The sequence below is a fragment of the Oratosquilla oratoria genome, chromosome 21 (genome assembly GCF_046742065.1).
Source record: "Oratosquilla oratoria isolate Oo_2021 chromosome 21, ASM4674206v1, whole genome shotgun sequence".
Lineage (NCBI taxonomy): Eukaryota > Metazoa > Arthropoda > Malacostraca > Stomatopoda > Squillidae > Oratosquilla > Oratosquilla oratoria.
In genome coordinates, this window is record NC_134797.1 from 1,449,234 (window position 1) to 1,464,522 (window position 15,289).

Consider the following 15,289-nt stretch of genomic DNA (forward strand, 5'->3'; position numbering starts at 1 on the left):
TTGGTGGTAGTATTCTCTTCCCCCACCACAGGGTAGGCGAAAAAACGAAATTAATATTCAAAGAAATGGTACAGAACAGTAGTAAGGGGTTGGGGGACAGCATAACGGAGGGATAGTCGTAGTATAAAAGTGTCATAATTTCTCTATGAACAGAGTTTTCCTCTATCACAGACAAAATGATGTGTGATTCTGGTCCGTAGGGGCGCCCCATATAGATCCTAAAGTATCAACTGCATGTTATTTTGCCACAATAACATGCTTCCAATACCTCAGACGGGGCCAATACCCCAGACGGATGTGAATACCTGACTATTATTATTTAATTATTTTTTAATGCGTTATATCCCGCCAAAATCGGTCCGATAACATATATGGTGACATAATGATAATAATATTATACTGTATATGGTGGTATACCACAAATAGGCGTTTTAGCCATTACTTTTAAAAATAAAATTAAATATTCATATATTTTGAAATAATACATATCACCCTACAAATTGTGATTTTTACTTTACATATTGTCAATTTGCCGGTAGGGTGCACCTACACCATACACTTACCAATATTACCGTAGGGTAAAATCCCTACGAGTGGCAATCTTGGACTGTTTCGTTATCATTTATTGGTGGACTCACCAGTTATCAATCTGCCCTTGGAATACATATATCTTCCATAACAGCAGTTTCCGAGAAAAAAGTTCATTTCAAAGCTCAAAATGTTTTTCATACTGATAGGAACTACATAAACAAACTATGCATTTCTGACAATATTCATTATTTGACCAGAAAATATAACGTCTCCCTACGACCTAAAACTTATATAGACATAATTTAAACTGCCACCATTTTCATATACTGGCAGTCAAGGGGTATTCGTTTCAACATAGACATCAGTATCACTGACACTCAATAAGGCACTCGCATTATTAACCTTGAGGAACCCGGGTCACATTAGATACTTTTTCTCTTACAAGATAGCACAATTTATCCTACTTCAAACTTGCACAAAACATATGATATTCCAATACTCCATGCATGATTTTCTCAGTCTTATCATATGTGGCTCCATGTACTGTATTTCCTTTCAAATATTACTTAGAAATGTTATTCATCATTCAGTCTATAATTGCACGGTATAGATTTCTAATTCAAACATTGCACATTTCAGAAATAGAGAAGTTGGACTAGGGGAAGGAAGTCCGTGAAGTTTTACATGAAAATGAGTCTTCGTTACTTAATGGTGAGTTGATATATAGCACTACACAGTTTCCGTGACTATTCGAGTAGGAAAAGTCTCACTGATTTTCATATTTTGATTTTATATTAGTCTCATTAGCAGTACATATTGTTGAGCAACTACGTAACATTTCGGTATTCTGCTGTTGCTGGTATTGACTGTTTTCATGCAGTGTAACTCGAACTGGGCTTAGAATTAGATTTAGAAAGTAATTGAAAAACAACTTTCCGTGGTTATCACAAAGGGGAGAGAGGTACATGCTTAAAAAGAAAACGAAATGTAGACCATCTTAATAAGAAATATGAATAAACAACTAAAAGCATTTTACTTAATTCCAGTCAACGATAATTAACATAGTCTACCCAAACCCAGTTTAGTATATTTAGCTCAATGTAACCTAACCTATCCTAATATTCAGAATCTTCTTACCTAGCTTTGGTGGTGGGCTTCAGTGAGGGATGCCCACTTTACTAAGTTTACTTATCAGATGGAATGATGGTAACAAATTTTGTTATTTGTGTCTTTGTTGCACTATCATGAACATACAACAAAACATTGAGAGTAAAACTGGATACACCAAAACCATCTCAATGTAATGCTTGCACACAGACACCCTCCCCATAGAATAACATGTGAAAATAATAGGTTCACATTTCTGCGCCAAAACTCTCAAATCCACTTACCCAGTTGAATATATCACATAAGTACTACCAGCTTGACATAACAAAACATCGCACAAGCATACTACTCAAATGTATACAACAACCCACCACCTATCGGCCTCTGTTCAAACCTTGGCCTCAGTGTAGAGGTTAGGCAGGGCATCCACTCTGAGTAATTGCTCTCAACTGCTGCTTACCTCAGACCTAAGGTAACTTGGACATCACTGTGATGCATCATCTTCCTCTGAGTATTGTCACTTCAGTGCCATACCATGGACACCTCCTGTGCTCATGTATGAACTTTTCCAGAGAACTCACAAGGTTGAGGTCCAAGTGGGTACCAGCCCCTCAAGGCATTAAAAATAAAAATAAAATAAAATACCACCTATTATCACCTATTATCACACAAAAATACATTCACATTTGGATTACTTAAGCTCTTCAAGATAGACCACCAAACTCAATACTTCATCAATACCCCCTCCCCCCCCAACATCAGCCCCACAGAAAAATGTCTTTTAAGAGAAGTAAAAACCACAGTGGCATGCCTGTGTTCAGGACACCAACCAGCATTAAAACAGTATCAACACAGAATAGGCCAGGACTCGGAATCAAACTGCCCTAGATGCAGCCATCACAGAGAAGATATAGTGGGCATCTCATCCTACACTGCTGCACACTAACAACCCATAGACAAGAACACAATATTTTTTCCTTAAGTAATCTATGGGCCTACCTAGTGGCTGTAGCTGGGTATATACATACATACATATATATATATATATATATATATATATATATATATATAATTGTATATATACATATATATATATATATATATATATAAATGAGAAGAGTGGTTTAGAAAAAAAATCCAGAATGTCACAGTACTTTTATTCTCTTATGTTTTGACAGTCTTCTTCAGAGAGTAAATTGTATTCTCTGAAGAAGACTGTCAAATGTTAGAGAATAAAAGGTACTTCTGTGACATCCTGGATTTTTCTCTACACCAATCTCCTCAACTATTTGTGTATTCTTAAATCACATACACACACACACACACACACACATATATATATATTTATATATATATATATATATATATATATATATATATATATATATGTATATATATATATATATATATATATATATATATATATATATATATATATATATATATATATACATATACATATAAATAAATGGTACATATGGGCAGGATTTTTTATCTTATGCATACCTCATTGAAAGTGATGGCTAGTCCCAAGTTGTGTAGATCTTTATTAAATTATATATTTCGTCAGAGTGGTGCAGTATTGAGACAAACATGTCGTTGGTACAGCATACAACATGTTAATGAACAACTCCATGTACATGAACAAGATGGCTTACGAACAATCACTCTTTCAAGCCCAAAAACCAGGTAAGTAATGCTGTATTGGCTACTTTAAATAATTCCATCAGGTGGATGGTGCAGAATCATGATGACTGAAGATTATTGAGTGATATTAGGAGTTACATTAGCCTCATAGAAAATCATTGAGTTGTGGTAGGGTTCCCATAGTTCACTCCAAGGAAACTGCCTGATTTTGTCTATAAGGCAGGATCAAACTACCTCACTATTGTAACTCCTGAAAATGAATCCCAGACCAGGTTCAAAGCATAGGATACGTATCTGTTTCTGAATCTAGTGCAATTTACTTGTATCATCATAGTTCCTGGACTCCAGCTTCTTTTTTCATATATATATATATATATACATATATATACACATATATGTATGTATATATGTATATGTATATATATATATATATATATATATATATACATACATACATACATATACCAAGGCTTTTTCCCCCTTCCAAGGGAGGTAGCCAAAAAGGGAAAGGCATAAAAACACTCCCACCCATTTCATCCCTAAATACACTCCACACCCCTCCCACCCTTCCTCTCATCTGAGCACCTCCTGGATGACGGGTCATCCCTGCACCCTGCCCACCGCCCTGGGTCAGAAGCAGTGTCGCAGGACACAGTACATCCACAGCAAGGCCGCTTCATTTAATCGGCGACCCCCCCTCTCCGTCCCCCTTTGCATATAAGGAGAGGACGGGGAGAAATCTCTTCGGGCTGCGTCAAAATTTACTCACACATACTACCCCACCCCCACCCCCCGCCCATTTCTCCTCATGCAGTCACAACATCATCCATATACAACCATTCTCCACTCACCTCTGTCTTCCGTCCTCTCCCTTCCTTCCTCAACAGACATTCCCCTCTTCCCCAAAGCCCCCTTCACCCCATCCATCCACCTCATCCTAGGACGTCCCCTCATGTTCACTCCCTCCACATCTGCCTTCCATACCTCTTTTACTAGTCTTTCTTCACTCATTCTTTCCATGTGTCCAAACCATCCTAATATTCTTTCATCAACCCTCTCTCCCAAATCCTTTTTCACCCCTGTTCTCCTCCTCACCTCCTCATTTCTCACTCTATCTAGCCTAGTAACCCCCACCATACTTCTCAGACACCTCATCTCAAACACATTCAAACTCCTTCTCTCTTCTTCTCTTATGTTCCACGTTTCTGCCCCATACAGTGCTGTTGGCACAATCACTCCTTCATACAGTCTCCTCTTCGCATCCATTCCCAAATGTCTATTTCTCATTACACTCTTTAAACCACCAAGGCATTTACTCGCTTCTCTCAATCTACATTCTACCTCCACCTTCACTCCACTTTTTCCTGCTACACTTGCACCCAAGTATCTAAAACTATCCACTTCCTCCAGTCGCTCTCCCTTAATGTTCACTTCCAGTCTACTGCCACTTTCACCCCTTGTACATCTGATCACCTTACTTTTACCCACATTTGTCTTTAGCTTTCTTCTATCACATACTCTCCCAAACTCTGCCACCAGCTTCCTCAATCCCTCCTCTGACCCTGCCACAAGCGCAGTGTCGTCCGCAAACAACAGCTGGCTCACCTCCCACTTTTCTCCATTTTCTTTAACCATCTCCAATCCCTGACTCACTACCCTAGCATTCACCTCTCGCACCACCCCATCCATGTATAAGTTGAACAGCCAGGGCGACATAACGCATCCTTGACGAAGTCCCACCTTTACTTCAAACCACTCACTCTCTCCATTTCCAATCCTAACACATGCTCTACTACTCACATAAAAACTCTTGACAGCTCCCAAAAGCTTTCCTCCTATCCCATAAATCTGCATAACCTCCCACAGTGCCTTTCTGTCTACCCTATCATAAGCCTTTTCCAGATCCATAAAAGCCCAAAAAACATCCTTGCCCTTTCCTATAGCTTTCTCACATATCTGTCTTACCACAAAGATCTGATCTACACAACCTCTACCCGTCCTAAATCCACACTGTTCCTCACCAATTACTCCTTCTGTTCCTCTCCTAATCCTCTCAATTAAGATTCTCCCATAAGCCTTCCCTACTACACTCAACAGGCTAATCCCTCTGAAATTACTACATTCACACTTGTCCCCTTTTCCCTTGTAAAGAGGAACTATACAGGCACTACTCCAGTCCTCCGGTACTCTACCCTCTCTCCAGCAAACATTAAATAATCTCACCAACCAGTCCACCATCACTGAACCTCCCTTTTTCAGACATTCTGCATGACATCCATCCAGACCAGGTGCCTTACCTGCTTTCATCATCTTTACAACTGCCTTCACCTCATCCTTCCTTATTTCTCCTCCATTCTCCTCACTCATCACTCTCATTTTCTTCGTATTTCCCACTGCAGCTATCTTTCCTTCCCTATCCTCCTTCACATTCAGCAACTCCCTAAAATATTCTGCCCATCTTCCCCTCACTGCCATCTCTTCCATTATCAACTCTCCATCTGTACCTTTTACCTTTTCTTCCCTACTTGATTCGCCTCCTCTTCCTCTCTTAATTTCTTTCCAAAACATCTTTTTATTACTTTCAAAATTTTCTGTCATACTCCTACCCCATTTCTCATCTGCTCTCCTCTTTGCCTCCTTTACCTTTTGCTTTACTTCTCTTTTCTTTTCTTTGTACGTCTCATATGACTCCCCTGTCCTCTTTTGTAACCAATCTGTGAATGCTAGCTTCTTCTCTTCTACAACCTTCTTTATTTCCTCATCCCACCATTCACTACCCTTTCTTCTATTTCCCCCTGTCCTTCTTGTTCCACACACCATCCTTGCACACTTTAAGACTCCCTCCTTGAACCATCCCCATTCCTCCTCCACACCCATCTCTGCTCTATCCTTTACTCCCTCCCACTCCTCCTTCAGCTTCTTTTCGTACTCCTTCTCCTTTTCCTTTTCATTCAAGGAGTTCACTCTAAGAACCTCCCTACCTTTTGTCCCTTTCCTCCTTCTCCATCTATCCTCCACTCTCAACTTACCTTCCACCAAAAAATGATCTGATATTCCCCCACCCTCTCCCCTTAGCACATGTACATCCTTAACTCTTCCTATCATAATCCTATTTACCACTACATAATCCATTAGCGATCTATCTACCACCCTTCCCTCCACCACCCTCTCCCATGTGTACTTATGCTTGACTTTCTTCCGAAACACTGTATTTGCTATCATCAACTCTCTTTCTAGACACATTTCCACCATCAACTCTCCTCTACGATTCTTTCCTGGAACTCCACACTTCCCAACCACTCCATCGATTGGACCATTTCCCACTCTAGCATTAAGGTCTCCCAGTACTATTACATTGACATTTCTTCCTAAACCCTCTATGCACTCATTTATATCTATCCAAAAGGCCTCCCTTTCTTCCATGCTCTTCTCACTGCCCGGCCCATATGCACTTACAAAGACCCACATCTCCTTTCCCAGTTTCACCTTCATCCACATTATCCTTGAGGAAAGCTCCTTCCACTCCACTATCCCTTTACCTATCTCCTCACTTACTAGAATAGCCACCCCTTCCCTCCCTCGCCCTCTCTTCACTCCTGATAACCTCCCACTTACACTCCCAAACATACACTCACCCTTCCCTTTCAACTTAGTTTCACTCAAAGCCAACACATCCAACTTTCTTCTCACAAACATACTACCTATCTCTTCCCTTTTACTCTCATCTGTACCACATCCACGCACATTAAAAGACCCAAACCTTAGGGTGCTGGCCCGAGGCCCGCCAGCACCCCTTATGCCTTTTCTTTTTGATTTAGGAAATTGCCCCTTGGGGCTACAGGGAGAAGGATGCCTAGTCCCTCTCCCCGTCCCTTTCTTCTCGCCTCTTACGATCCAAGTGGGAAAACTTGGTGGCAGTATTCTTTTCCCCCACCACAGGGAATTCCCCCAATCAGAAAGAGAATACTCAGAGAAATGGTACAGGACAGCAACAAGGGGTTGGGGGACAGCATAACGGAGGGACAGTCGTAGTATAAAAGTGTCATCATTTCTCTATGAACAGAATTTCTTCTATCATAGACAAAATGATGTGTGGCTCTGGTCTGTAGGGGCGCCCCATATAGACCCTAAAGTATCGACTGCATGCTACTTTGCCACAATAACAAGCAGCCAATACCCCAGACGGGGATATATATAAATATATATATACACACACACGCACACACACCCTTTCACCGAATGGACGGCGAGAACTGGTGTTCCAAAGAAAAAGGAAAAACTACGTGGATCTCAACATCCAGAGAAGTGCCTTTTTGTATTTATAGGGAAGGGGAGTGCTCGTTGAATAGTGGGGAAGTGATAGGGAAGGAGAATGGAAGGGAAATGGAAGGAAATGAGGAAGGGGAGGACTTGGTCCAAGAGTCCAGGCGGATTGTAAACAAACGCCGAATGGATGACTTGGATCTCGATGATGGGACTAACAAAATTGTGAAGATCAGAAACATAGATAAAAGCAGTTCAATGGAAGGTGAGGATAATAATTTTCAAGGATTTAATGAGGGGGCGGCGGATACCAACCTCCCCCGACTGGCAAAACTGGAGGAAAAACTTGAACAAATGACTGAGCATTGGGAGATTAGGTTTGGCAATATGTCAAAAATTGCCGAGAGGTTTGAAAAATTGGAAGAACTAGAGAAGGCGAACAAAAACTTAACTGATGAAATAGAAGACCTAAAAAGACAGTTAAGAGAAATAAAAGAGGAGATTGAGGAATTAAAAAGGAACAATAAAGACAATAAAGAAACAATAGCAAAAGAGGCACAGGGGTGGAGGAAGATACAAGAAAATAGTAAAGTTCCATTTTCTGATATAATCAAACAGCAAATGAAAGAACAAACTGAAGACTCAGTTATCAAAGTGATGAGACAGAAGGAGAATATTGTAAGAGACTTAGCAGACAAAAAGAAATGTATAATTATATTAGGAATGGAAGAGAAACATAACCCAGATAGAACCACAAGAATCAAAGAGGAAAATGAAAAAGTAAGAAACTTACTAGAATTAGTTCAGGAAGATGAGCCAGAAATAATGAAACAAATCAAAGAGAAATTCAGGCTTGGGAAATATAGTACAGACAAGACCAGACCAATTAAGATTAAATTCAGGTCACAAACAACGGCAGAGAATATCTTATCCAAAACAGGGAAACTAACAACAAGTGAACAATATAAAAAGGTATGGATAAAATGGAAAATGAACAAAGAGGAAAGAGAGGAGGAAATAAGGAAAAGACATGAAGCTAAGAAAAAACCCGAGACCAGAACGGAGACAGAAAAACAAGAATTCTACTGGAGAGTAGTGAATATGAAATTGAAGAAATGGAAAATACCAGAGAGAAACACAAAAGAAACAGAGAATACAATGGAAATAACAGAAAGTTAAAAGTCTCCTACACAAATATAGATGGATTAATAACAGGACTGAATGAACTGAACAAATATCTGAAAGAAAAAGATCCGGACATAATGGGAATTGTTGAGACAAAATTAAAAGGTCCACTACCACCCAACAGCATAGGACACAATGCATATAATTATTGGATTAGAAACAGAGAGAAAAAACAAGGGGGTGGAGTTATGTTCCTGGCTAAGAAGGATATAAGCGTGAAGAGTGTCACATATGGGAACAATAGAGTAGAGATGATCATGATAGAAGTAGAAAATAGAGATAAGAAGAGCAGAAAGTTTGTAATAAACTATGTGCCCCCAAAAACAGCCTCGTGGGAAGAGAATGAACATAAAAGCATGTTAGAAGACACAATAATAACACTAAACAAGAGAATGGAAGATGAAGGAAGAATAGTTATGATGGGGGACTATAATTGCAAAGAAATATGCTGGGAAGAGATGACTGTAAAGGGTGGAGAAGACTCATGGGGAAGTGTTCTACTTGAGATGATTACTGACCACACAATGACACAATGGATCCAAGAGAACACTAGGTATAGAAGTGAAGAAGAACCATCGAGACTAGACCTAATAATCGCATCAGAACCTGAAATAGTGGAAAAGATAGAATACCAGGCACCAATAAGGAAAAGTGACCACATATTGATAGAACTAGAACTAAATGAGAAAAAATACATGAAAAGAAATGAACAATATAGAAAAGGAAGATTGATGTATGAAAAAGCAAATTTTGATAAAATAAGAGAATTCCAAAATGAAAACTGGGAAAGAATACACAAAGAAGATACAACAGTAGAAGAGAAATGGAATATTTTGACAAAAATCTATAAAAAAAGAGTAGAAAAGTATGTCCCAAGACAAAAACAAGAAAAAGAATATGTAAAGTGCTGGTACAATAAAAGTTGTAGGGAGATAAAAGACAAAAGAGACAAAGCCTGGGCCAAATGGAAGAAAAACAAAAGACCAGAAAAATAGAAAATATATACAGGTAAACGTCGACTTACGATGGCATTAGGTTTCGATAGAGCCATCGTAAGACGATTTCATCGTAAGTCGATCCCCAATTTGTGTATCACTGTTCCGTGGTCACTGTACCTAGCCTACCTGTATATTAACCACCAGAGATACTGAATATAGCCTATTAAACATGTACAGTAGTTTATTTAATTATTTTTATCCTTTTTACCATATTCAAACACTATAATATGTATTTTCAGTACGGACTTAAATCTCGCGGGCAGCAGCCAATGCCAGCCGTACGACGTGACGTAATAATACTCGCATCATAAAATATAGTCACCGCTTATATCGATCGTTCTCTCTTTCACCCGCGAATTTTGAAAACCACAGAGAATGGGATTTAGGGCACATTTGAGAGAATGTAAAAACACAGGGGCGACTACAATAAATATAATCAAGACGCCGATATGGCAGCGTCGCGAATCCACTTGCTCCTCATGACGCCTACGTGTGCGGCACCGTATGGAAGGGGTTAAATTATCATATCGTCGTCGTCGTCGTCGTCATCGTAAAGTCGAACAATCGTAAGTCGCGGCCATCGTAAGTCGACGTTTACCTGTACTTGTTATAGAAATGAATATGTACAAGCGTGCAGAGAGGAAAAGAGAAAATATGAAAAAGATGTCATAGAAAAATGTAAAGATCAACCAAAACTATTCTACAGATTTGTAAACAACAAACTGAAAAATAAACAAGATTTGGAGAAATTAAGACAAGGAGGAGTTGAATACACAGAGGAAATTGAAATGGCGGAAATTATGAACAAACATTTTAAATCTGTGTTTACAAGGGAGAACATACAACCTGAAGAGATTGAATGGAAAGAGAAAGTCCCCCCTATGAAAGAAATAGAAGTAACAAAGAATGAAATATTGACACACTTGAGTAATCTTGATGTCAGAAAATCGCATGGACCAGATGAAATAGCAAACTGGATTTTGAAAGAATGCAGGAATGAACTGGCAGACATAATACATAGCATAATAAACAGTTCCTTGAAAGAAGGTAAAGTTCCAGAAGATTGGAAAAAAGCAAATATAGTACCTATATATAAAGGGGGAAATAAAGAAGACTCTAACAACTATAGGCCAGTCTCTCTTAACAAGTACAATAGCAAAAATTTGTGAAAGAATTGTCAAAAATAGATGGGTAGAATATTTAGAAAAAAACGTGCTAAATTCAAGACAATTTGGATTCAGACAAGGACGATCACGTGTCACCAATTTAATATGTTTCTATTCAAGGCTAATAGATATAATACAAGAAAGAGATGGATGGGCTGATTGTGCATTTCTAGACCTAAAAAAAGCTTTTGACAAAGTACCACATAAGAAGTTGCTTAAGAAATTAGAAACTGAAGGAGGAATACAGGGCAAACTGCTAAATTGGATGGAAGACTTTTTGCAAGAAAGAAAAATGAGAGTAGTGATAAGAGACCAACACTCAAAATGGGATGAAGTAATAAGCGGTGTTCCACAAGGAACAGTTCTGGCCCCAATAATGTTTGCTATATATATTAATGATATGGATGAAGGAATTGAAAGCTATATGAGCTTCTTTGCAGATGATGCAAAACTATTGAAAAAAGTGAACATGGAAGAAGATTGTGAATCACTACAGAGAGATCTAAATAAAGTACAGGAATGGAGTAGGAAGTGGTAGATGGAGTTCAATACAAAGAAGTGTAGTATAATGGAATTTGGAAAAAGTAAAAACAGAATAACAGGATCATATAAATTGGGAGAAGAAGGAATAAAAAAAGTAGAAAATGAAAAAGACCTGGGAGTCATTGTTATGAATAATATGTCACCTGAGAAACATATAAATAAGATTTTTGGAGAAAATTATAATCTAATAAGAACAATCAAAGTTGCATTTACATACCTGGATGAAGAAATGGTGAAGAAAATCCTAATCACCCTGATAAGACCAAGATTGGAATATGCAGCAACGATATGGTCACCAAGTACAAAAAAATGTATAAAAAATCTTGAAAGAATACAAAGAGCAATTACAAAATTGGCACCTACACTCAAAACTATCATATGAAGAGAGACTAGCAAAACTTGAACTACAGACACTAGAGCAAAGAAGAGAGAGAGGAGATTTGATAGCTATTTACAGAATCATGAAAGGCATAGAAATTACTGATAGAATCTGATAAAATGGGATGACAGAAATACAAGAGGACATGGAAAGAAAATAAAAAAAAGACAGCTATAGAAGAGACCTGAAAAAGAACAGCTTTCCTCACAGAGTAATAGACAGTTGGAACAGGTTAGATGAGAAAGTGGGGTGTGCAAAAACAATACATGAATTTAAAAATAGTTTAGATAAAATGAGATATGAAGACGGGACACCATGAGCATAGCTCCCCTTCCCGTAAAATACAACTAGGTAAATACAACTAGGTAAATACACATACATATCAGGGGCTTTTTCCCCTTATAAGGGAGGTAGACAGGTAGCCAAGTTAAAAGGCAAGTACCCACTCCCACCCATTCCATTCCCATCCACCATCCTTTCCTCCATCCCATCTTAGCTCCTCATGTATGATGGGTCATCCCTGTATCCCACCCACTGCCCTGGATCAGAAGCAATGCAGCAAGGCACAGGACATCCGTAGCAAAGCTACTTAATTAGTGAGCCCTCCTCTCTGTCCCCTCATGCAGAAAAAAGAGAAGATGGGGAGAAATCCCTTCATATGTAACCACTCCCTACCATCACTCCCTCTCTTCCTGGCACCACAGTATCATCTATACACAGTCATTCTTCACTCACCCCTATCTCCTGCCTTCTCCCTTCCTTGTTTAACAGACATTCCCCTCTTGCTCAGTGCCCCTTTCATCTCATCCTCATTTATCCTCTCAAGTTCACTCCCCACACCTCTGCCTTTCACACATCTTTTACTAGTCTTTCTTTACTCATTCTTTCCATGTGTCCAAACCATCCCAATACTATTTCATTGTGTATGACAGGTCAGCTCTGTATCCCACCCACTACCTTGGATCAAAAGTAGTGCAACAAGACATGGCACATCCCCTGCAGTGGGCAGGATACAGGGATACCTGTCATACATGAGGAGGTAAGATGAGAGGGAGGAAAGGGTGATGGATGAGAATGGAATGGATATTTGCCTTTTGACTTTGCTACTTCCCATGTACATGCATATACCAAAGGCTTTTTCCCCCTTACAAGGGAGGTAGCCAAAAAATAAAGTCATAAAAACTATTTCCACCCATTCTATCCATAAATACACTTCACTCCCCTCCACCCTCTACCCTCCCTCCCCTCCACCCTCTACCCTCCCTCTTATCTTGGCACTTCCTGGATGACGGGTCATCCCTGCATCTTGTCCACTGCCCTGGGTCAGAAGCAGTGTCACAAGACACAGCACATCCACAGCAAGGCTGCTTCATTAAATCGGTGACCCCCCCTCTCCATCCCCTCATGCAGAAAAGTAGAAGAGGGAGAGAAATCCCTTTGGGCTGTGTCAAATTTTTCTCACACATACTACCTCACCCCCCATTCTCCCCACCCATTCCACCTCATGCATCACAACATCATCCATATACAACCATTCTCCATTCACCCCTGTCTTCTGTCCTCTCCTGTCCTTCCTCAACAGACATTCCCCTCTTCCCCAAAGCCCCTTTCACCCCATCCATCCATCTAATCCTATGTTGCCCCCTCATGTTCACTACCTCCACATCTGCCTTCCACCTCTTTTACTAGTCTTTCTTCACTCATTCTTTCCATGTGTCCAAACCATCCCAATACTCTTTCATCCACCTTATCTCCCAACTCCCTTACCACCCCTGTTCTCCTACTCACTTCCTAATTTCTTACTCTATCCAGCCTAGTAACCTCCATCATATTTCTCAGACACCTCATCTCAAACACAATCAAACTCCTTCTCTCCTCCTCTCTTATGTTCCATGTTTCTGCCCCATACAGTGCTGTTGGCGCAATCACTCCTTCATACAATCTCCTCTAAGCATCCATTCCCAAATGTCTATTTCTCATTACACTTTTTAATCCACCAAGGCATTTACTCGTGTCTCTCAATCTACATTCTATCTCCACCTCCACTCCATCCTTTCCTGCCACATTCACATCCAAGTATCTAAAACTATCCACCTCCTCCAGTCTCTTTCCCTTAATGCTCACTTCCAGCCTGCTGCCACTTTCACCCTTTGTACATCTCATCACCTTACTTTTACCCACATTTATCTTCAGCTTTCTTCTATCACACACTCTCCCAAACTCTGTCACCTACTTCCTCAATCCCTCCTCCGATCCTGCCACAAGCGAAGTATCGTTCACAAACAACAGCTGGCTCACCTCCCACTTTTCTTCATTTTCTTTAACCATCTCTAATCCCTGACCCACCACCCTTGCATTTACCTCATACAGCACCCCATCCATGTATAAGTTGAACAGCCAGGGTGACATAACACATCCTTGACGAAGTCCCACCTTTTCCTTGAATCAGTCACTCTCTCCATTTCTAATCCTGACACATGCTCTACTACTCTCGTAAAAACTCTTGACAGCTCCTAAAAACTTTCCTCCTATCCCGTATATCTGCAAAACCTCCCACAGTGCCTTCCTGTCTACCCTGTCATAAGCCTTTTCCAGATCCATAAAAGCCCCAAAAAATCCTTACCTTTTCCTATAGCTTTCTCACATATATGTCTTATCACAAAAATCTGATGTACGCAACCTCTACCTGTCCTAAATCCACACTGTACCTCATCAATTACTCCCTCTGTTCCTCTCCTAATCCTCTCAATCAAGATCCTCCCATAAGTTTTCCCAACTACACTTAACAAGCTAATCCCTCTGAAACTACTACATTCACACTTGTTCCCCTTTCCCATGTAGAGTGGAACTATATAGGCACTCCTCCAGTCCTCCGGCACTCTACCCACTCTCCAATAAACATTAAATAACCTCACCAGCCAGTCCACCTGCTCCTTTTTTTAGACATTCTACATGGCATCCATCCAGACCAGGTGCCTTACATGCTTTCATTATCTTAACAGCTGCTTTCACTTCATCCTTCCTAATTTCTCCTCCATTTTCCTCACTCATCATGGTCATTTTCTTAGCACTTCCCACTGCAACTACCTTTCCCTCCCTATCCTCCTTCACATTTAGCAACTCCCTAAAATACTCTGGCCATCTTCCTCTTACTGTCTTCTCTTCCATTATTATCTCTCCATCTGCACCTTTTACCTTTTCTTCTCTACTTAATTTGCCTCCTCTTCCTCTCTTAATTTCTTTCCAAAACATCTTTTATTACTTTCAAAATTTTCTGTCATACTCTTACCCCATTTCACATCTGCTCTCCTCTTTGCCTCCTTTACCTTGTGCTTTACTTCTCTTCTCTTTTCTTTGTACCTCTTATATGACTCCCTCATCCTATTTTGTAACCAATCTGTGAAAGCTCACTTCTTCTCATCCACAACCTTCTTTGTTTCCTCATCCCACCATTCACTACCCTTTCTTCT

General features: G+C 39.8%; 1 protein-coding gene across 3 annotated transcripts in view; it reads left to right on the forward strand.

The window, feature by feature from the left end:
- The first annotated feature begins 600 nt into the window (after positions 1 to 600).
- The window catches only part of LOC143036680 (enoyl-CoA hydratase domain-containing protein 3, mitochondrial-like), a 50,428-nt gene continuing 35,739 nt past the window's right edge, over positions 601 to 15,289 (forward strand). The window contains exons 1-3 of one of the 3 annotated variants that reach the window (XM_076204240.1): positions 601 to 699; positions 1,171 to 1,242; positions 3,209 to 3,327. In XM_076204240.1, coding sequence (XP_076060355.1) covers positions 1,216 to 1,242; positions 3,209 to 3,327 — 146 coding nt within the window. In that variant the 5' untranslated portion in view covers positions 601 to 699; positions 1,171 to 1,215. Of the gene's footprint in view, positions 700 to 874; positions 917 to 972; positions 1,072 to 1,170; positions 1,243 to 3,208; positions 3,328 to 15,289 lie in introns of those variants that run through there. The other 2 variants (XM_076204241.1, XM_076204242.1) reach the window with 2 other exon arrangements.